Here is a 24126-nt window from a genome sequence, read left to right on the forward strand (position 1 = left end):
TGTCGCAGGTTGATGACACAATCATGTCCCATTTCAACAGCTCCTCCATTCGTGGGGTCCTTCGACAGCCTTCACCAGGGGCCGCCACGTCTTCCTGTGTCGACCGTAACCCTGCCAGTAAGATGGCACCTGTTCAGTAGCCAAATGTTGTTGAACCTTGCAGATAGAATAGAGTTGACATGATTCCTTCAACAGACAGACATTTTTGTTCTAAATAGAAATATGCTATCTGACTGTTGGCCAAAGTTTTGTCCTTCAGAACCGTGTCCCTATACTCTGAATAAAGTATAAATCTTACGCACTGCTGCAGTAGGCTGAAGTGCTGGGTGGTGCTAATAGTCTTGAGAGACTGGGGTCTTGTTCATTTGGCACCAAATGGAAGAAAACTGACAGTCTACCAGGACCTGTCCAATAAGAATTGCTCATGTTTGTTTTGACCAGCACTCAAGTAATACCTTTTGTATTACGACGTTTTTGGTTTGTTCTATATTTCTATTTCTGGTCTCCCCTTGCAGGGTTCCTGAGGTCTATTTCTCTCTCTTGCACCCGCACACTGACTCCCCTATCCTGTGCCACAGACCCCAGTCTCAATGCACAGTCCTACTTCCATGACATCAGCCTGCTCAAGGTTAGTGTGTGTGCATGTGTGTGCTAAAGTTTTGGATGCATGCGTACAGTATCTCTATAATATAAATATCTTGGGCCTATTGCAACCACCGTTGGCTTCCGTATTAACACAAGATAATCTCTTGTTAAGTGATCAATACACAATACAATCACCCACAGAACTGATTTCAATTGCAACCATTATTGGCCACTTGATTACCACTCCCTAAAGCTGATGTCAGTGTTAAACTTTTAGTTCAAAATCTTTGAAGACATTTTCACCCTCTGGTGGGTATTATTGAACCTGCTTATTGAGCAGACCAAGGGTAGATGGAACTATTTGTCAATCATTCTGTACAAGGGTCGTTCCACCTCAAAGCACAAGAAATACTATTTCGAAACCAATCATCTCAGATTGTTCTGAAATATTTTCTGTGGTTAGTAACAGATACAATTAGCATTCCTGAAACATTATTTTGTTGAAATATAATTTGATCCCTAAGAAATTAAGCTAATTAATTGCGTGGTAAATAATGCAATCGACTTCAATTACACATGTCTTTGAACGGAGGGATTCACAGGGAATAAATTACATAATATGGAGAAGCAATACTCCAAGATGCAGCTTCATACTACAGTGGTTCTTCCTTTAAAAGTTGCGAGCTTACGGCGTGAGACTCATAGGTAATTTCTGGTAATTTCTGGTACCCTGCGTCACCACTTAAATCATTAGTAGGAAGAAGTTTGGCTGAATGGACACTTATTTTAACTTAATATAATAGATCAATAAAATCAATTTAGCCTCAAATAAATAATGCAAAAACAAAGTGTTGGAGAAGAAAGTTCCTTGCTCAGAACATGAAAGGTGGTGATTTCTTTTAACATGTCTTCAATATTCACAGGTAAGAAGTTTTAGGTTGTAGTTATTATAGGACTATTTCTCTATACCATTTGACTATTGTATGTTCTTATAGGCACTTTAGTATTGCCAGTGTAACAGTATAGCTTCCGTCCCTCTCCTCGCCCCTACCTGGCTTCGAACCAGGAACACATCGACAACAGCCACCCTCGAAACAGCATTACCCATCGCTCCACAAAAGCCGCGGCCCTTGCAGAGCAAGGGGAACAACCACTCCAAGTCTCAGAGCGAGTGACGTTTGAAACGCTATTAGCGCGCACCCCGCTAACTAGCTAGCCATTTCACATCGGTTACACCAGCCTAATCTCGGGAGTTGATAGGCTTGAAGTCATAAACAGCGCAATGCTTGACGCACAACGAAGAGCTGCTGGCAAAACACACGAAAGTGCTGTTTGAATGAATGCTTACAACCCTGCTGCTGCCTACCACCGCTCAGTCAGACTGCTCTATCAAATCATAGACTTAGTTATAACATAATAACACACAGAAATACGAGCCGTAGGTTATTAATATGGTCGAATCCGGAAACGATCATCTCAAAAACAAGACGTTTATTCTTTCAGTGAAATACGGAACCGTTCCTTATTTCATCTAACGGGTGACATCCATAAGTCTAAATATTCCTGTACATTGCACAACCTTCAATGTTATGTCATAATTACTTAACATTCTGGCAAATTAGGAGGCCCAAACTGTTGCATATACACTGACTCTGCGTGCAATGAACGCAAGAGAAGTGACACAATTTCACCTGGTTAATATTGCCTGCTATCCTGGATTTATTTTAGCTAAATATGCAGGTTTAAAAATATATACTTCTGTGTATTGATTTTAAGAAAGGCATTGATGTTCATGGTTAGGTACACATTGGAGCAACGATACGCACCGCATCGATTATATGCAACGCAGGACACGCTAGATAAACTAGTAATATCATCAACCATGTGTAGTTAACTAGTGATTATGATTGATTGATTGTTTTTTATAAGATAAGTTTAATGCTAGCTAGCAACTTAACTTGGCTTACTGCATTCGCGTAACAGGCAGTCTCCTCATGGAGTGCAATGAGAGGCAGGTGGTTAGAGTGTTGGACTAGACTGTAAGGTTGCAAGGATGAATACCCCGAGCTGACAAGGTGAAAATCTGTCGTTCTGCCCCTGAACAAGGCAGTTAACCCACCGTTCCTAGGCCATCATTTTCAGGGAAGTTAGGAACCAATATACACAGGCAGTTAGGAAAGCGAAGGCCAGCTTTTTCAAACAGAAATTTGCATCCTGTAGCACAAACTCCCAAAAGTTCTGGGACACTAAAGTCCATGGAGAATAAGAGCACCTCCTATCAGCTGCCCACTGCACTGAGGCTAGGAAACACTGTCACTCCTGATAAATCCACGATAATTCAGAATTTCAATAAGCATTTTTCTACGGCTGGCCATGCTTTCCACCTGGCTACCCCTACCCCGATCAACAGCCCTGCACACCCCACAGCAACTTTACCAAGCCTCCCCCTTTTCTCCTTCACCCAAATCCAGATAGCTGATTTTCTGAGAGTTGCAAAATATGGACCCCTACAAATCAGCTGGGCTAGACAATCTGGACCCTCTCTTTCTAAAATTATCCACCGCAATTGTTGCAACCTCTATTACTAGCCTGTTCATCCTCCCTTTCTTTCATATCGTCTGAGATCTCCAAAGATTGGAAAGCTGCCGCGGTCATCCCCCTCTTCAAAGGGGGAGACACTCTAGACCCAAACTGTTACAGACATATTTCTATCTTACCCTGCCTTTCTAAGGTCTTCGAAAGCCAAGTTAACAAACAGATTACTGACCATTTCGACTGCCTCGCCTGGTTCACCAACAACTTCTCAGACAGAGTTCAGTGTGTTAAATCGGAGGGCCTGTTAGACTGCCAGAGGTCCGGACATGTGGGTGCCACAGGGTTAAATTCTCGGGCCGACTCGTTTCTCTGTATACATCAATGATGTCGCTCTTGCTGCTGGTGATTCTCTGATCCACCTCTACGCAGACAACACCATTCTGTATACTTCTGGCCCTTCTTTGGACACTGTGCTAACTAACCTCCAGATGAGCTTCGATGGCATACAACTCTCCTTCCTTAGCATCCAACTGCTCTTAAATGCAAGTAAAACTAAATGCATGCTCTTCAACTGATCGCTGCCCGTCCAGCATCACTACTCTGGACGGTTCTGACTTAGAATATGTGGACAAATACAAATACAGAGGTGTCTGGTTAGACTGTAAACTCTCCTTCCAGACTCATATTAAGCATCTCCAATCCAAAATGAAGTCTAGAATCGGCTTCCTATTTCGCAACAAAGCATTCTTCACTCATGCTGCCAAACATACCCTCATAAAACTGACCATCCTACCGATCCTCGACTTCGGTGCTGGCATTTACAAAATAGCCTCCAACACTCTACTCAGCAAATTGGATGCAGTCTATCACAGTGCCATCTGTGTTGTCACCAAAGCCCCATATACTACCCACCACTGCGACCTGTTGGCTGGCCCTCGCTTCATATATTCGTCGCCAGTCTTTGCTAGGTAAATATATTCGCCTTACCTCAGCTCACTGGTCACCATAGCAGCACCCATCTGTAGCACGCACTCCAGCAGGTATATTTCATTGGTCACCCCCAAAGCCTATTCCTCCTTTGGCCGCCTTTCCTTACAGTTCTCTGCTGCCAATGACTGGAACAAATTCAAAAAATCACTGAGGCTGGAGACTCATATCTCCCTCACTAACTTTAAGCATCAGCTGTCAGAGCAGCTCACAGATCATTGCACCTGTACATAGCCCATCCAACTACTTCATACCCATATTTTTTTTGCTCCTTTGCACCCCAGTATCTCTACTTGCACATTCATCTTCTGCACATCTATCACTCCAGTGTTTAATTGCTAAATAGTAATTACTTCGCCACTATGGCCTATTTATTGCCTTACCTCCCAATCTTACCTCATTTGCACACACTGTATATAGATTTTTTTCTATTGTGTTATTGACTGTACGTTTGTTTATTCCATGTGTAACTCTGTTGTTGTTTGTGTCGCACTGCTTTGCTTTATCTTGGCCAGGTCGTAGTTGTAAATGAGAACTTGTTCTCAACTGGCCTACCTGGTTAAATAAAGGTAAAATAAAATAGTGTGTAATTTTATGGCTGGTTATGACACCTACATAAGTGTTCAAACACACATTTATTCATTGTTTTTTTCCTGCCAAGAAGTTGCCTTTCATTTGAAAGTTTGTTTAACTTGTTATGGCTGCAATCCCCCTATCGGGATAAGTGTCATCAACAACCGCTGAATAGCATAGCGCTACATTCGATAAATATTACTACAAATATTTATATTCATGAAATAACAAGTGCAATATAGAAAAACACAGCTTAGCCTTTTGTTAATCCACCTGTCGTGTCAGATTTTGAAATTATGCTTGACAGCGAAAGCAATCCAAGTGTTTGTGTAAGTTTATTGATCGCACGACAAAACATTAAGTACACTTAGCATCAGGAAGCTTGGTCACGAAAATCAGAATAGCAATCAAATTAATCGTTTACCTTTGATCTTCGGATGTTTTCACTCACGAGACTCCCAGTTACACAACAAATGTTCCTTTTGTTCCCTAAAGATTATTTTTATATATATCGTGTTATGTTCAGAAATCCACAGGAAAGAGCGGTCACGACAACGCAGACGAAAATTCCAAATAGTTTCCATAATGTCCACAGAAACATGTCAAACGTGTTTTTTTATAATCAATCCTCAGGTTTTTAAAATATATAATCGATAATATATCAACTGCAAATGTCTTTCACAGTAGGAGAGGGAAAAGCAATACCTATCCAAACTCTGTTGCGCGAGCAAAACTCAAGTGACCACTTGACGCGATGTTATCGTTTTGGCTCATTTTTCAAAATAAAAGCCTGAAACTATGTCTGAAGACTGACACCTTGAGGAAGCGATAGGAAAAGGAATATGGTTCATATCCCTTTAAATCCAGCAAAGGGAGGCTATGGAACATGGAGTTTTCAAAATAGAAGCCACTTCCTATTTTGATTTTCCTCAGGGTTTCGCCTACAATATCAGTTCTGTTATACTCACAGACAATATTTTGACAGTTTTAAACTTTAGAGTGTTTTCTATCCAATAATAATATGCATATATTAGCAACTGAGACTGAGGAGCTGGCCATTTACAATGGGCACCTTTTCATCCGAGCTACTCAATACTGCCCCTGCAGCCATGTTAAGGAGAGGTATATCAATATTTCCATGTCTAACAATTGTATTTATCAACATGTATAATGAGTATTTCTGTAAAATGATGTGGCTCTCTGCAATATCACTGGATGTTTTTGGAACTAGTGAATGTATACTGAGATTTTTATATATAAATATGAACTTTATCAAACAAAACATACATGTATTGTGTAACATGAAGTCCCATCTGATGATCATCAAAGGTTAGTGATTCATTTTCTCTTTATGCTTTTTGTGACTCCTCTCTGGCTGGAAAAATGGCTGAATTTGTGGTGACCTAACATAATCGTTTGTGGTGCTTTCGCTGTAAAGCCTATTTGAAATCAGACACTGTGGTGGGATTAACAACAAGATTACCTTTAAAACGGTATAAGATACATGTATCTTTGAGGAATTTTAATTATGAGATTTCTGTTTTGAATTTGGCGCCCTGCACTTTCACTGGCTGTTGTCATATCGATCCCGTTAACGGGATTGCAGCCCTAAGAAGTTTTAATATCTGAATCTTATAAATTAAAATTACCAATTTGGGTGCAATCAATTAGCTTAATTTCTCAGACAAAAATGTAAAATGGGGGGATATCCCTGCACTGTCCATATTTTAAAATGTGTAACTAAATCAAGCCAATCATAATTGAGTCATCTTTATCAAATTAAAATGTAGTCTAACGAAGTTATTTCAAATGGCACATTAAGCTATAATAATTTTCTATTTTACGATTAAATGTTTGAGTGAAATATAGGCCTACTACTTTTTTATAGTCTTGTACCTAAATAAGTATTTTACATTCATCAGCCTTTCGGTTTCCGATGCTCCTGTTATGTCGTTATTTAATTGGGGGCGGGAATAGGGAACCTAGATGCCAAAAGTTGCAGCTGTCTGGTATCAACGTGAGATGAGCTATTTCACTGGTTTATTCTTGTGGGTTTTGCTTTGCAATCAATCTTATTTTAGAACGCAGGTGTTAATATCATTTTAAGAAAGCCAGCAATAACACAGTACTATGTAAGAAGTTCAGCTTCTTGGTTGCAATTGGCCACATTGATATTGCCTTATCTTTCACTGTGAAAATTCCAGTAATGTTAACACATTCTGCCACAACTAATTGTCATTACAGATTCCAGTCCGTGAGAGTATTCAGATTTTACCAGATAATCTGGTAAGATTGACCACACATTAGAGGGTAAAAACATGTGACTTGTCTCAGGGTTGGATGGCACTCACTTTCTGCGGCCCCATTCTCTTTCCGAAGTGCACTCATTCACTTCCCCTCAGATTTCAAAGCATTGGATTGGTGTGAGTGTGGAGCTGGAGAGCAGCTCCACCTTTTCTTCTTACACAAAGTCCATGCTTTCAATATATGCAATGAACGAGTACATCCTTCGGGGAGAAAGGTGAATGAGTTGCTAGTGAAAATCTACACACACCTTGCAGCCTTCACATTTTGCTGCCCTAAAATTTAAATCTAAAAAGTGATTAATTAAAAGCATTTTCTATAATTTTTCATTCACTTTGAAAATCTGGAGTAGGTTGTGTAGATCGGTAGGAATAAAATTGAATGTCTTGATTTCATGTGTTTTCACACCCTAGTTAATTATTGGTGGAAGCATCTTTGGCAGCCATTGCAGCTGTGAATCATTTTTAATAAGACTCTACCAACGTTGCACAACTCTTAAGGCAACATACATTATATCCATTGTTTTTGTCAAAATTGCTCTAGCTCAGTAAAATTGTTTGGGAATCATTGATGGACCACAATATTCAAACCTTTTCTCCGTTTTTCAATCAGATTTTAGTCAAGACTAAAACTGGACCATTCAGGAACACTCAACACCTGTCAGAAAGCCATTCGGGTGTGTCTTTGGCATTACAATTAGTGTAATTGTCCCACTGAAAAATAACTTTATCCCAGGGTTAGGTTTTCAGAAGACTATGGCGAGTTTCTGTTAACTTTTTATATTCCTTTTGATCCTGACAAACTGCCAGGTCCCTGCCAGTGACAAGCATACCCATAACATGATGCTGCCACCACAGTAACTTGAAATTACAGAGGACCAACAACATTGCAGTAACTCCAAATTACTGGCCAGTATGAAAACGTTAAAATAAGGAAGCCTGTGTTAAAAGAAAATATGTTCCATGGGCCTCCTGAGTGCTTCAGGCGTCACTGCAAATCCGGGTTTGATCCCGGGCTGTGTCGCAGCCAGCCGCGACTGGGAGACCCATGAAGCGACACACAATTGTCCCAGCGCACAGGTTAGGGAAGGGTTTGGCCGATCGTAAGTTGTACGGTGTTTCCTCCGACACATTGGTTCGGCTGGCTTCCGGGTTAAGCAAACGGTGTGTCAAGAAGCAGTGCGGCATGGCAGGGTCGTGTTTCGAAGAACGCATGGCTCTCGACCTTCGCGTCTCCCGAGTCCGTACGGGAGTTGGTGCGATGGGACAATACTAACTACCACTTGGATTTCACAAAATTGTGAAAAAAAACAAAAAACAATCCATTCCAAATCATCCATTGGGTTTGCTATATGGCTGTTAAGTAATACAACACAGCAAAGAAGTGAAAAATGTTGGCCTAAATAAAAAATTACAGGTTTGGGTCAAATTCAATACAACACACTACAGTGAACCACTCTCTATTTTTAAGTATTGTGGCAGCAGCATCATGTTATGGTTATACTTTTCACCAGGACGGACTGGAAAGCCCAGGTAAAGGATTAGAGAAACACGTCCCGATCTTCTGAAAACCTAACCCTGGGATAGTTTATTTTTAAATTACACACATTTTAAAGCCAAAGACGCACCAGAATAGCTTTAAGAGGTTTTGAGTGGTCCAGGCTCAGTCCTGACTTAAATTTGCTTGAAAATCTGAGAAGGTTTGAATATTGCTGTCCATCGAAGATTTCCAACCAAATGTATTGAGCTTGAGAAATGTTGACAAAACAGCTGTAATGGCTGCCTAAGGTGCTTCCACCAAGTATATGCAATCAAGACATCTATTCATTTGGAATGTGGAGTAGGTTGTGAGATCAGTAGGAAAAAAATGTAAAGCAGCAACATTTGAAGACTGCAATTCTTTCACTAGGCATTGTACTTTGGGGAAGGGAGTGAAGTGCATTATTTGAGGCTAAGGGGAAAGATTTGGACCGCACACACTGACCTCTCATTCTCTTCCTCTGTTAGATCCCAGTCACTCCAGTAGTTGGCCATGGTTGGCCTAAACCGAGAGAACAAAATGGTTCCTGTCTCAATGTGGTGTCAAAGGTTAGAGATTAAACAATCAAGTTAAATAATAGTCCAAGAATATTGACAAAATGACTGAATATCCATTTAATCTTCCTAGCTCACATCTTCTCATTCTTTTCCACATGCAGGTGGACTACCTTATATGGTACACAATTATAGGGGAGATCGCTATGGCAACAGTAAACATGGTCTTGGTAGACACTGACTCGGATACGAATCTTTTGCAGAAGCACACTGTCCGTTTTCAGGTAGGCTTTCAATCGATGGTGTATAGAGCAATTTTTGGTTTACAAACATGTTCCAGCAATGTGCATGCATTCTTGCGTCAAATAGCCCTTTTGCAGAGTAGCTATAAGCTGATGTCGGGACTTTGACAAACTTAACGGGATACTTTGGGATTTTGGCAATGAGGCCCTTTATCTACTTTCCCAGAGGCAGATGCACTTGTGGATACCATTTTTTTTGTCTCTGCATGCAGTTTGAAGGAAGTTGCTAACTAGCTGGTGCAAGGACGGGAAGTCTATGGGTATATGCTAGCTTCTAGTTATTGCGCTAACCAATACCCATAGACTTCTAGTCATGCGCTAACGCTAGTTAGCATTGGCCCGCAAAACTACCTCTACCTTCATACTGGACACAGAGACAAAGACATGATTGTCAAAATCATTGCCAAAGTATCCCTTTAACAGTGAATGTGGGTGATGACCATGAAAACACATGACTGATGGTTATAGTTATGCATCCGGGAAATATCTGTCTCAGAGTTTGGGTCAATTCCATTTCAATTCAATCTTGGAATTTCTGTTCACTTCCTGCATTGACTAATTTGAAATGGAATTGACACCTACCCTGGTACAGTGCGTTTGGAAAGTATTCAGACCCCTTGACCCTTTCCACATTTTGTTACGTTACAGCCTTATTCTGAAGTTTGATTTAAATGTTTTTTTTCTTCCCCTCAGTCTACACACAACCCCATAATGATAAATTAAAACTGAAATATTACATACAGTACCAATCAAAAGTTTGGACATCAAAACTATGAAATAAGTCATATGGAATCATGTAGTTACCAAAAAAAAGTGTTAAACAAATGAAAATATATTTGAGATTCTTCAAAGGAGCTACCCTTTGCCTTTGACAGCTTTCCACACTCTTGGCATTCTCTCAACCAGCTTCACCAGGAATACTTTTCCAACAGTCTTTATCCCAAACCCAAACCATCTCAATTAGGTTGAGGTTGGGTGATTGTGGATGCCAGGTCATCTGATGCAGCACTCCATCACTCTCCTTGGTCAAATAGCCCTTACACAACCTGGAGGTGTGTTTTGGATCATTGTCTTGTTCAAAAAGAAATTATAGTCCCACTAAGTGCGAACCAGATGGGATGGCACCAGCAAATCACCATCACGGTAGTTGGAACCAAAAATCTCAAATTTTGACTCATCAAACCAAAGGACAGATTTCCACCGGTCTAATGTCCATTGCTTGTGTTTCTTGGCCTAAGCAAATCTTTTCTTCGTATTGGTGTTCTTTAGTAGATGTTTCTTTGCAGCAATTCGAACATGAAGGCCTGATTCACTCAGTCTCCTCCGAACAGTTGATGTTGAGATGTCTGTTACTTGAACTCTGAAGCATTTATTTGGGTTGCAATTTGAGGTGCAGTTAACTCTAATGAACTTGTCCTCTGCAGCAAAAGTAACTCTGGGTCTTACTTTCCTGTGGCGGTCCTTATGAGAGCCAGTTTCATCATGGCGCTTAATGTTTTTTTAGATTGCACTTGAAGAAACGTTCAAAGTTTGACATTTTCCAGATCGACTGACCTTCATGTCTTAAGTAATGGACTGTCGTTTCTCTTTGCTTATTTGAGCTGTTATTGCCGTAATATGGACTTAGCCCTATTTGGTAAAATACCATCTTCTAGGGGCGGCAGGGTAGCCTAGTGGTTAGAGTGTTGGACTAGTAACTGAAAGGTTGCAAGTTCAAATCCCCGAGCTGACAAGGTACAAATCTGTCGTTCTGCCCCTGAACAGGCAGTTAACCCACTGTTCCTAGGCCGTCATTGAAAATAAGAAATTGTTCTTAACTGACTTGCTTGGTTAAATAAAGGTTAAAAAATATATATATACAGTGCCTTGCGAAAGTATTCTGCCCCCTTGAACTTTGTGACCTTTTGCCACATTTCAGGCTTCAAACAAAGATATAAAACTGTATTTTTTTGTGAAGAATCAACAACAAGTGGGACACAATCATGAAGTGGAACGACATTTATTGGATATTTCAAACTTTTTTAACAAATCAAAAACTGAAAAATTGGGCGTGCAAAATTATTCAGCCCCCTTAAGTTAATACTTTGTAGCGCCACCTTTTGCTGCGATTACAGCTGTAAGTCGCTTGGGGTATGTCTCTATCAGTTTTGCACATCGAGAGACTGAAATTCCCCATTCCTCCTTGCAAAACAGCTCGAGCTCAGTGAGGTTGGATGGAGAGCATTTGTGAACAGCAGTTTTCAGTTCTTTCCACAGATTCTCGATTGGATTCAGGTCTGGACTTTGACTTGGCCATTCTACCACCTGGATATGTTTATTTTTGAACCATTCCATTGTAGATTTTGCTTTATGTTTTGGATCATTGTCTTGTTGGAAGACAAATCTCCGTCCCAGTCTCAGGTCTTTTGCAGACTCCATCAGGTTTTCTTCCAGAATGGTCCTGTATTTGGCTCCATCCATCTTCCCATCAATTTTAACCATCTTCCCTGTCCCTGCTGAAGGAAAGCAGGCCCAAACCATGATGCTGCCACCACCATGTTTGACAGTGGGGATGGTGTGTTCAGGGTGATGAGCTGTGTTGCTTTTACACCAAACATAACGTTTTGCATTGTTGCCAAAAAGTTATATTTTGGTTTCATCTGACCAGAGCACCTTCTTCCACATGTTTGCTGTGTCTCCCAGGTGGCTTGTGGCAAACTTTAAACGACACTTTTTATGGATATCTTTAAGAAATGGCTTTCTTCTTGCCACTCTTCCATAAAGGCCAGATTTGTGCAATATACGACTGATTGTTGTCCTATGGACAGAGTCTCCCACCTCAGCTGTAGATCTCTGCAGTTCATCCAGAGTGATCATGGGCCTCTTGGCTACATCTCTGATTAGTCTTCTCCTTGTATGAGCTGAAAGTTTAGAGGGACGGCCAAGTCTTGGTAGATTTGCAGTGGTCTGATACTCCTTCCATTTAAATATTATCGCTTGCACAGTGCTCCTTGGGATGTTTAAAGCTTGGGAAATCTTTTTGTATCCAAATCCGGCTTTAAACTTCTTTACAACAGTATCTCGGACCTGCCTGGTGTGTTCCTTGTTCTTCATGATGCTCTCTGCGCTTTTAACGGACCTCTGAGACTAGCACAGTGTAGGTGCATTTATACGGAGACTTGATTACACACAGGTGGATTGTATTTATCATCATTAGTCATTTAGGTCAACATTGGATCATTCAGAGATCCTCACTGAACTTCTGGACAGAGTTTGCTGCACTGAAAGTAAAGGGGCTGAATAATTTTGCACGCCCAATTTTTCAGTTTTTGATTTGTTAAAAAGTTTGAAATATCCAATAAATGTCGTTCCACTTCATGATTGTGTCCCACTTGTTGTTGATTCTTCACAAAAAATACAGTTTTATATCTTTATGTTTGAAGCCTGAAATGTGGCAAAAGGTCGCAAAGTTCAAGGGGGCCGAATACTTTCGCAAGGCACTGTATATATATATATATATATATATATATATATATATATATATATATATATATATATATATATATATATATATATATATATATATATATATATATATATATACCACCCCTACCATGTCACCACACAACTGATTGGAAAGTATTCCACAAATTAACTTTCAATATGGCACACCTGTTAATGAAATTAATTCCAAAAGGTGACTACCTCATGAAGCAGGTTGAGAGAATGCCAAGAGTGTGCAAAGGGTGTCTACTTTGAAGAATCTCATATAAAATATATTTTGATTTGGTTAATACATGATTCCATATGCTATTTCAAAGAAAAACCCTGGAATGAGTAGGTGTCAACTTTTGAATGGTGCTGTAAGTATTCAGCCTTTTACTCAGTACTTTGTTGAAGCACCTGAGACAGTGATTACAGCCTCAAGTCTTCTTGGGTATGACGCTACAAGCTTGGCACACCTGTATTTGGAGTTTCTCACATTTTTCTCTGCAGATCCTTTAATCTCTGTCAGGTTGGATGGGGAGAGTCGCTGCACAGCTATTTTCTGGTCTCTCCAGAGATGTTTGATCCGGTTCAAGTCTGGGCTCTGGTTGGGCCACTCAAGGACATTCAGAGACTTTTCCTGAAGCCACTCCTGTGTTGTCGTTGCTGTGTGCTTAGGGGCGTTGTCCTGTTGGAAGGTGAACCTTCGCCCAGTCTGAGTTCCTGAGCACTCTGGATCAGATTTTCATCAAGGATCTCTACTTTGCTCCGTTCATCTTTCCCTTGATGCTGACTAGTCTCCCAGTCCCTGCCGTTGAAAAACATCCCACCTGCATGATACTGCCACCACCGTGCTTCACTGTAGGGATGGTGCCAGATTTCCTCCAGATGTGAAGCTTGGCATTCACGCCAAAGAGTTCAAGCTTGGTTTCAACAGAGCAGAGAATCTTGTTTTGCATGGTCCGAGTCCTTTAGGTGCCTTTTTAATGACGAGTGGCTTCCATCTGGCCACTCTGCCATGAAGGCCTGATCTGGTGGAGTGCTGCAGAGGTGGTTGTCCCATCTCCAGAGGTTACTCTGACAGAGCTCCAGAGTTCCATTGGGTTGGTCCCTGACCAAGGCCCTACTCTAGTCTCATAGCAAAGGGTCTGAATACTTAAATAAGGTATTTGTTTTTATTTTTAAGACATTTGCAAACATTTCTAGAAACCTGTTTTCACTTTGTCATTATGGGCTATTGTGTATAAATTGTTTTCCTCATCAATGTGGGGAAGGGGTCTGAATACTTTCCAAATGCACTGTAATCAATGCTATGGTTCAATATTCAAATTTAATTGAAAGTCATCTATTTCTCAGTTATCCACACCTCCTCCTACTCCTGAACCAACCCCTGTGGTGGGACTAACAATGGGGACTCCTGTGATTGGTCAGTTTGGCGACGCGGTCCAACCTGTATCCTTTGGGAATAGCACACATCATGACATGCAGAACCAATGTTTTTTATTTTTTGGCATACTACTTGTTGATATACAGAGACATGTATGCGACTTTGATTTAATTTAAAAACTATTCAGAGAAGACACAGAAGATCAGTGAAATCAATGGGCCTACACTACAGTTGCTTTAAAGAATCACAACCGTGACACTATGTACTGAATGTTCTTATTAGGGGTGCTGGCAGCAAAGCTGCAAGAAAACATTTGATGGATTTTTTTCCCCTTCTGATTATTCTTTCACACTTGTTCAATATCGCAATGCACGATTGATAAAAACAATTATACTTTGGCAATATGGTCTATAGGTGGTGCTGTAATAAGCGTTCTAAGGCTCAGGCCCAGTTCCCTGTTTGACGTATAAACACGAAGCTTGGTATGTCAGTGTTTCTCGTCATAAGGAACAAATTTGAATCATGAGGTCCGCCATGTTGGATTTTTTACAATCCTGGATTTAAAATAAAATCTTAATGTTCTCATGAGCTGTAAATCTGACTCGGAACTCCAAATATACAGTATTTTCACCATGTCAGTCGCTAAAAAAATCAATGATAAACGTCAAATGGACAAAATTGAACCTTTCTAAAAAAAAAAATATTGTGTTCTGAATGAAACCCTAATAACTAAACTTGAAACTGATTTGAGGGTTTTGTGGACAGTAGTAGGAAGGTGTATGCTGAAGCAGGTGTTGATCTCAGACATGTAAACGGCATGCAATTCAGTTGTGAATCTCAAACTGTGAGCATTTATGCCAGTGATAAAGACGTCTAAGGGTCAGGTCCACCCATGCAACCACAACACTCAGTATGAGTTTCTCAATTTAAGGAACAAACATCTTCGACAATCATAATGAACCGTACATCCGATTGACAACTCAATCATGTCGGTCTCAAGTACGTTAGGAGTTAAAGGACAATTCTACACACTCTTTTGTTACTTGTTTCATTCGTCCTTTCTTGACATTCACAGTTTTGCTTGGCAGCACTCAAGTTTCAAAGATCTGTAACTATCAAAATGCGGAAATCATCCCCGTAAAGTAACTTTCTATTTTCCCAAAATATTTGCCTCAATAGGCTAGAATCCTAACTTCACCTCAACTTGCATAGAACTTGTTTTGATTTTTTAGAAGGGAGGACGTATAATGCTTCCATGCAACTCTTTAAGCCTGCTCATAGCCAGCACCACGTTTCATTGCTGCTTGCAGCTATATTTACTTTTCCATTCTTATACTACACTGCACTGGTTTAAACTGGGTGAGGCATAGTGCCAATATACTGAGATTTCCTGTTCTTTGACTCAGGGTCAGCTAACTCTTCTGGGTGTGTCACTGGGGGGAGAGTGCTCTATTAACCCCAGCAGCCGCATGCCCATCCTTTTCACTCACAACACCATCACAGGCTGTACCTTCAGGTGAGACTACACTACCCATCCATCATGCTCATCCCTTAGTGACAGTGCCCTTTCCACCTGGCTTTTCCATTTGTAGTTTTCTATGCAGTCCGGTCCAAAATTATTGGTGTCTTTTTTTTGTTTTTTGTTCATCTTTATCAAGGGTACCGGTAATTTTGGACCCGACTGACTGACTGTACATCAGTTACAATCGCATCTGTTGTTGTGGCAACTTGAAACACACGTATTTGTTAATCGTCTTGCTTTTCGAAAGCTCATAGTTGCATAGTCACACTACTCAAGTATGAGCTTCTTTCAAGGTACAGAAAGTTCATCTTTAAGCAAAATATCCCTTTAAAGAAAGTTCCTGAACCTCTTTGCCGCATTTAGTTAATTATTTTCGGTGTCTCTCATTCTTTTGTCAATTCTTAGTTCTCCCTCGAGTAACTGCTCTAAGCTGCGCTCCCAGCTCTATAGGGTCCTCCGGGGGGTTGCCACACCCAACCTGGTTGCCATGACTGTGGGGTCACAACCAGACTGGGCAAGAGTCATCACACAGGCATGCTCTGTGACACCACAGGTGAGTCTGTTAAAAGGATAGTAAACTATCCCTTTAATGCTTTACCTCAGGCAGACTCTTAATTTACTCATTTAAATATTACATTTAGCACATGGCAACGGCACAGCGTGAGTTGAGTAGGCAACGATGCTCTTCTTTAAAGGCACAGTTACTTCCAAAATCAACAGTTTGTCGGTGTAGACATTTTTGCAAAAAAAATAATTAAATGCCTTATTTACATGAGTATTCAGAACCTTTGCTATGAGACTCAAATTGAGATCAGGTGCAACCTGTTTCAATTGATCATCGTCCACCTGTGGTAAATTCAATTGATTGGACATGATTGAGAAAGAAACACCTGTCTATATAAGGTCCCACAGTTGACAGTGCAAGCCATGAGGTCGAAGGAATTGTCCGTAGAGTTCCTAGAAAGGATTTTGTACAGATTTAGAGAAGGGTACCAAAACATTTCTGCAGCATTGGAAGTCCCCAAGAACAGAGTGGCCTCCAGCATTCTTACATGGAAGAAGAACCACCAAGACTTCCTAGAATAGCTGGCCACCCAGCCAAACTGAGCAATCGGGGGAGAAGGGCCTTGGTCAGGGAGGTGACCAAGAAACTGATGGGCACTCTGAGGAGATGGTTGTCCTTCTGGTACATTCTCCCATCTCTGCAGCACTCCACCAATCAGGCCTTTATGGTAGAGTGGCCAGATGGAAGCCACTCCTCATTAAAAGGCACCTAAAGAGACTCAGACCATGAGAAACAAAATTCTCTGGTCTTATGAAACCAACATTGAACTCTTTGGCCTGAATGCCAAGCGTCATGTCTGGAGGAAACATGGCACCATTCCTACGGTGGTGGAAGTATCATGCTGTGAGGATGTTTTTCAGCGGCAGGGACTGGGAGACTAGGCAGGATCAAAGCACAGAGAGATCCTTGATGAAAACCTGCTCCAGAGTGCTCAGGACCTCAGAATGGGGCAAAGATTCACCTTCCAACAGGACAATGACCCTAAGCACACTGCCAAGACAACTACAGGAGTGGTCTCTGAATGTCCTTGAGTGGTTCAGCCAGAGCCCGGACTTGAACCCGATCGAACATCTCTGGAGAGACCTGAAAATAGCTGTGCAGTGACGCTCCCCATCGAACCTGACAGACCTTGAGGATCTGCAGAAAAGAATAGAGAAACTCCCCAAATACAGGTGTGCCAAGCTTGTAGTGTCATACCCAAGAAGACGAGGCTGTAATCACTGCCAAAGGGGCTTCAACAAAGTACTGAATACTTATGTAAATGTGATTTTTTTTTTTTTACTGTTTTTGCTTTGTCTTTTGGGGGTATTGTGTGTAGATTTAGGGGGGGGGGGGAATAATGTAAGCAATTTTAGAATAAGGCTGTAACCTAACAAAATGTGGAAGTCAGGGGGTCTGAATACTTTCCGAAGGCCCTGTATATAGGGAATACAACCATCCCAGCTCTGCAGATTTGGCTGCGAAGAGAATCATTTGGTACTGTCCATATGTAGCTTGTTTTTGGTCACAGGTTCAGGAATGGTTGAAGAATTGCAACATTTACCTGGAGTTAACTCAGCAAATAGAACTGCTGAGTGATCTGAAAAGTCATTGTCAGTTGCTCAATAATATAACTCTTAGCAGAAATGTTTAATTTACAATCTGTAGAAACTATGAAAATAAAACGATTCATAACTTTTGTGAAACATCACAGCAGAGTTAAATTATGGCAAATAGAAATCAAAACTGGATAGTGTTCAGAGATAGGGGAGCTGAAATGTGGGACAAAAAATAACATGTAAAATATACTGTGTCCATAAAATGTACACTACTGTTCAAAAGTTTGTCACTTAGAAATGTCCTTGTTTTTGAAATATATATTTTTTGTCCATTTAAAATGACATCAAATTGATCAGAAAATACAGTGTAGTCATTGTTAATGTTGTAAATGACTATTGTAGCTGGAAACGTCTTCATTTTTTAATGGAGAGGCCCATTATCAGCAACCATCACTCCTGTGTTCCAATTGCACGTTGTTAGCTAATCCAAGTTTATCATTTTAAAACCCTTTTGCAATTATGTTAGCACAGCTGAAAACGGTTGTTCTGATTTAAAGAGCATCCGAATAGGAGTGGGAGGCCCCGGTGCACAACTGAGCAAGTGGACAAGTACATTAGTGTCTAGTTTGAGAAACAGCCGCCTCAAGTCCTCAACTGGCAGCTTCATTAAATAGTACCCGCCAGTCTCGACGTCAACAGTGAAGAGACGACTCCGGGACGCTGGACTTGTAGGCAGACTTGCAAAGAAAAATCCATATCTCAGACTGGCCAATAAAGATTAAGATGGGCAAAATAACACACTGGACAGAGGAACTCTGCCTAGAAGCCAGCATCCCGGAGTCGCCTCTTCACTGTTGTTTTGCGGGAACTATTTAATAAAGCTGCCAGTTGAGGCCTTGTTTCGTCTTTCTCAAACTAGACACTCTCGAATGTACTTGTCCTCTTGCTCAGTCATGCACCGGGGCCCCCCACTCTTTCTATTCTGGTTAGAGCCAGTTTGCGCTGTACTATGAAAGGAGTAGTATACAGCGTTGTCTTCAGGTCTTCAGTTTCTTGGCAATTTCTCGCATGGAATAGCCTTCATTTCTCAGAACAAGAATAGACAGACAAGTTTCATAATAATGGTCTTTGTTTCTGGCCATTTCGAGCCTGTAATCGAACCCACAATTGCTGATGCTCAAGGTACTCAAGTCTAAATGGAGTGTAACTTCGTGCTGTGCTGTGCTTCTCCGAGCATGGCCTATGGATCATTTTGATTGATGGAAAATCAGAGATGAGGGGCGACATTGAGCACACATCGATATATAGCCTAATAAACAACTTATTTTGAAATGGAAATTACTAAAAATTACATGACCCTCCCCTGGACCAGATTTTTTTTTTTTTTTTTTTTTTTTACAACAAAAAACAACTAAACCCTCCCCCTTTTGAAGTAAAAATAAATAAAAATAATGACCCTCCTCCAGGTCTCCATTCTGTAAATTTCAAACCATCCCTAAATGGTTACTGCTCTCTGGGATCCTTGAATTGTCCCTAACCTTAACCCCTTGTCAATGGGGTAGGGATGTCCCAATGATCCCGGATAGCAAGGACCATCTCTAAAAGGAGCTGCTGACAGATGCTGACTTGGATCAGGTGAAATGCAGCAGATTAATTAAGTCTGTGAAACCACGAGAGGGAGCGCAAGGCCGTGTGCAACCGATGATTGTCCCTCAACAGGGGGATTTTCTACACATATAAATGTCTTCTCTCTTCCCTCAGTCTCCGGAGGAGTCGTGTGAGTCCGGGTGTCTCCTCCCCCACTCCCTGTCAGTCCAGGTGCTGTGGGCTCAGACAGGTCTCCTGGCCTTTCCCCAGAACTACATTCTAGGGGCCAAATACCTCTTCCACTGTCAGAAGGTCAAGGTAAGGGTCAAGCATGTCTCCTCTTGCAGTGGGTGAACAGTTTGATCTCTCTCCATATCTTCTAATCCCCTCAAATTCAAATCTGGACCTCAAATCCAGTTCCACTGCTTTTTTCCCTCCCCATAAGTCCCCAGGGACTTATTTTGACCTTGGGACGCCAGGTGGGTGCAATTTAATTATCAGGTAGAAACAGAAAAGCAGCAGTAGTCCGGTCCTCATAGGGTAAGACTTGAATACCCCTGCTCTAGTCCCGGTTAATTTAGTTTAAACTCGTGGGTGTCCTCTGACCTCCTTTGCTATTTTAAAGGGATAGTTCACCAATGAAACGTGTCATTTCGGTAAACTATCCCTATAACGTGTGCATAAACCTCAAGGGCTTATTATGCATGATCATTTCTGTAGCTGTGCTGAGCAGATTTTACAGCCAGAAGTGTTGAACTTCTCTGGAACCACATTAATATGATATAGCTGCAGTCTTCTGAGACATGTCACTGCAAAATAAATGACCTGGAATGCCATTGTTTCCCTCTCAACCACCTTCTTCCCCCTGCACACGGTCTTTCTCCTCTTCAGTGTCCCCTCGTCTCGCCTTTCGCTGTGACCACAGAAGTGATGTTTGTTGACACTACAGTCTACCCAGAACCCCCCAGGGGAACGCCACAGCCCAAGTGGAAATTTCCATTTGACTTCTTCTCCAGAGGGACAGGCGAGCTGGATGGACAGACTGTCACCACCAACAGTAGTGACCTCAAAAGGGTCACGTGGGATATAATGTTGGTTGCACTACTACTGTTGTGCTGGTTTCACTAAAATGTTTGTTACAGAACTAGAAATGTTCACTCGATAATCAATTTAGCTTGCATGTTGGATTTTTTTGTTACTGTTTGTGAGGCTGAATAGATCAAATTAGTGAAATTGGGCACAATTGCTTGGTTTGAAATCTCAGGTCATTTTAAATTAAACAGTGATGATTTCCTAAACTACCATAGTTAATTTTTGTACATTTTTCTTAGTCATTATTTCACTGAGATATCGGTATGTTGCTTGCACACAGCTGTCCCTTTTCCCCCTCTTTTTGGCTCGATCGGTTTCTGTGCTCTGTGTGTCTGTTCCTCTGCCCGGTCCTGAGGACATAGTTGAGAAGGTGGATGATCCCAGCAGGCGTCATGCCTGGTAGACGGGTAGCAGCGCCCAGCTAATTTACAAAGACAAGACAAGTGTCAAACTCAAAAACATCAATCATCTTACAAATAATGTATTATCATGACTATTTAAGCACAGGGCAGCCCAACGTTTGGTAGATAGAGCTTTGTTAGCTTTCATCAAGAACACTCCTTTGAAGCTATAGGCCCACATACAGTACCAGTCAAAAGTTTGGACACACCTACTCATTCCATGGTTTTTCTTTATTACTATTTTCTACATTGTAGAATAATAGTGAAGACAAACTGTGATATCATGTAGTAACCAAAAAAAAGTGTTATGTGTATATTTAGTTTTGTTTGAGATTCTTCAAAGTAGCCACCCTTTGCACACGCTTGGTATTCTTTCAACGAGCTTCATGAGGTATGCCTCGTTAAAATGATAATTTCATTAGAGTTAACTGTGCCTCAGATTGCAGCCCTAATAAATGCTTCAGAGTTGGCGCCGGAGGGTAGGGCTGCCATCTTATCGGCTCTTAACCAACGATGCTATTTTGTTTGTCTTTAAGCGTTGTTCGTAACTTGTTTTGTACATACTGTTGCTGCTTCTGGACATCAGAACTGGGATTACTCACCTCAAGTTGGACGAGGAGTTCAATGAATTGTATATACTACAGACGCCCGACCTGGCCCAGATCCCCATGAATCGCTGGAAAAGGAAACGTTGGTTTCGTGGAAAGAGATCGGGATGCCTTGTGAAGATCAGGTGACGAGTGGCTAATCTGCCCTTGCATACCGTTCTGCTAGCTAATGTTCAATTGCTGGAAAATAAATGGGACAACCTGAAAGCACGTATATCCTACCAACGGGACATTAAAAACATATCTTATGTTTCGCTGAACGACGACATTAAGAACATACAGCTGGCGGATTATACACTATCAGCAGCCTCTGGTAAGACATGGGGCAGGGGCCTATGCATTTATGTAAACGGCTGGTGCACGATATCTAAGGAAGTCTCAAGGTTTTGCTCACCTGAGGCAGAGTATCTCATGATAAGCTGTAGACCACACTATCTACCTAGAGTTTTATGCTGTATTTTTCGTAGCTGTCTACATACCACCACAGACCGATGCTAGCACTAAAACCACACTCGAGCTGTATTCTGCCATAAGCAAACCGGAAAACGCTCATCCAGAGAAGGCGCTCTTAGTGGCCGGGGACATAAATGCAGGGAAACTTAAATCAGTTTGACCTCATTTGTATAAACATGTTAACTGTGCAACCAGAGGGGGAAAAAATTCTAGACCACCTTTACTCCACACACAGACGTGTACAAATCTCTCCCTCGCCCTCCATTTGGCAAATCTGACCATGATTCTATCCTCCTGATTCCTGCTTACAAGCAAAAATGAAAGCAGGAAGCACCAGTGACTAGTCTATAAAAAAGTGGTTAGATGAAGCAGATGCTAAACTACAGGACTGTATTGCTAGCACAGACTGGAATATGTATCGTCTTTCTTCCGATGGCATTGGAGTACACCACATCAGTCACTGGCTTTATCAATAAGTGCATAGAGGACGTCATCCCCACAGTGACCGTACGTACATACCCCAACCAGAAGCCATGGATTACAGCTAAAGGGTAGCGCTGCTGCTTTCAAGGAGCGTGACTAACCTGGAAGCTTATAAGAAATCCTGCTATGCCCTCCGACAAATGATCAAACAGGTAAAGTGTCAATACAGGAATAAGATCAAATCGTGCTCCGACACTCGTTGGATGTAGCAGGTCTTGCAAACTATTACGACTACAAAGTGAAACACAGCCGAGAGCTGCCCAGTGACACGAGCCTACCAGACAAGCTAAATAACTTCTATGTTCGCTTCGAGTAAAGTAACACTGAAACTTACATGAGAGCAGCAGCTGTTCTAGACAACTGTGTAATCACGCTCTTCGCAGCCGATGTGAGTAAGACCTTTAAACAGGTCAACATTCACAAGGCCGCAGGGCCAGACGGATTACCAGGACGTGTACTCCGAGCATGCGCTGACCAACTGGCAAGTGTCTTCACTGACATTTTCAACATGTCCCTGATTAAGGCTGTAATACCAACATGTTTTAAGCAGACCACCATAGTCCCTGTGCCCAAGAACACTAAGGTAACCTGCCTAAATGACTACCGACCCGTAGCACTCACGTCTGTAGCCATGAAAGGCTGGTCATGGCACACATCAACACCATTATCCCAGAAACCCTAGACCTGCCCCAATTTGCATACTGCACCAACAGATCCACAGATGATGCCATCTGTATTGCACTCCACACTGCCCTTTCCCACCTGGACAAAAGGAACACCTATGTGAGAATGCTATTCATTGACTACAGCTCAGCGTTCAACACCATAGTGCCTTCAAAACTCATCACTAAGCTAAAGACCCTGGGACTAAACACCTCCCTCTGCAACTGGACCCTGGACTTCCTGACGGGCCGCCCCCAGGTGGTAAGGGTAGGTAACAACACATCTGCCACGCTGATCCTCAACACGGGGGTCCCTCAGGGCTGCGTGCTCAGTCCCCTCCCGTACTCCCTGTTCACTCATGACTGCACGGCCAGGCACAACTCCAACACCATCATTAAGTTTGCTGATGACAACGGTGGTAGGCCTGATCACCGACAACGATGAGTTCAGAGACCTCACCGTGTGGTGCCAGAATAACAACTGATCCCTCAACGTGATCAAGACAAATGAGATGATTGTGGACTACAGGAAAAGGAGGACCGAGCACACCCCCATTCTCATTGATGGGGCTGTAGTGGAGCAGGTTGAGAGCCTTGGCTCCTTGGCATCCACATCACCAACAAACTAACATGGTCCATGCACACCAAGACAGTCGTGAAGAGGGCACGACAAAACCTATTCCCCCTCAGGAGACTGAAAATATTTGTTATGGTTCCTCAGATCCTCAAAAGATTTTACAGCTGCACCATCGAGAGCATCCTGACATTGACTCTGTGCTGGTACCCCCTGTATATATAGTCTCACTATTGTTATTTACGGTTGCTCTTTCATTATTTGTTATTCTTATTACAATTTTTTTTTTGTTTGTGGTATTTTGTGGTATTTTTGTTGGTTAAGGGCTTGTAAGTAAGCATTTCACTGTAAGGTGAATACCTGTTGTATTCGGCGCATGTGACAAATAAAATTTGTAGTAACAGACATCTCAACATCAACTGTTCAGAGGAGACTTCGTGAATCAGGCCTTCATGGTCGAATTGCTGTGA

The 24126-nt window shown here is 41.7% G+C and overlaps 2 protein-coding genes across 4 annotated transcripts in view; one reads left to right on the plus strand and one right to left on the minus strand.

Moving 5' to 3' along the window:
- The window catches only part of LOC112223854 (tectonic-3), a 24713-nt gene extending 4029 nt beyond the window's left edge, over positions 1–20684 (plus strand). Inside the window, exons 5-14 of the mRNA XM_024387137.2 lie at positions 9–117; positions 516–628; positions 6925–6966; positions 8991–9071; positions 9182–9301; positions 14141–14236; positions 15584–15687; positions 16099–16246; positions 19558–19701; positions 20275–20684. Of these exons, the coding sequence (XP_024242905.1) occupies positions 9–117; positions 516–628; positions 6925–6966; positions 8991–9071; positions 9182–9301; positions 14141–14236; positions 15584–15687; positions 16099–16246; positions 19558–19701; positions 20275–20511 (1194 nt within the window). The 3' untranslated portion in view covers positions 20512–20684. The remainder of the gene's footprint in view (positions 1–8; positions 118–515; positions 629–6924; positions 6967–8990; positions 9072–9181; positions 9302–14140; positions 14237–15583; positions 15688–16098; positions 16247–19557; positions 19702–20274) is intronic.
- Positions 20564–24126, minus strand: part of mto1 (mitochondrial tRNA translation optimization 1) — a 21195-nt gene continuing 17632 nt past the window's right edge. For all 3 annotated transcript variants that reach the window (XM_024387136.2, XM_042305181.1, XM_024387135.2), the window contains exon 13: positions 20564–20896. In XM_024387136.2, the coding sequence (XP_024242904.1) occupies positions 20723–20896 (174 nt within the window). In that variant the 3' untranslated portion in view covers positions 20564–20722. The remainder of the gene's footprint in view (positions 20897–24126) is intronic.

The sequence above is a fragment of the Oncorhynchus tshawytscha genome, linkage group LG24 (genome assembly GCF_018296145.1).
Source record: "Oncorhynchus tshawytscha isolate Ot180627B linkage group LG24, Otsh_v2.0, whole genome shotgun sequence".
NCBI classification, from domain to species: Eukaryota; Metazoa; Chordata; class Actinopteri; order Salmoniformes; family Salmonidae; genus Oncorhynchus; species Oncorhynchus tshawytscha.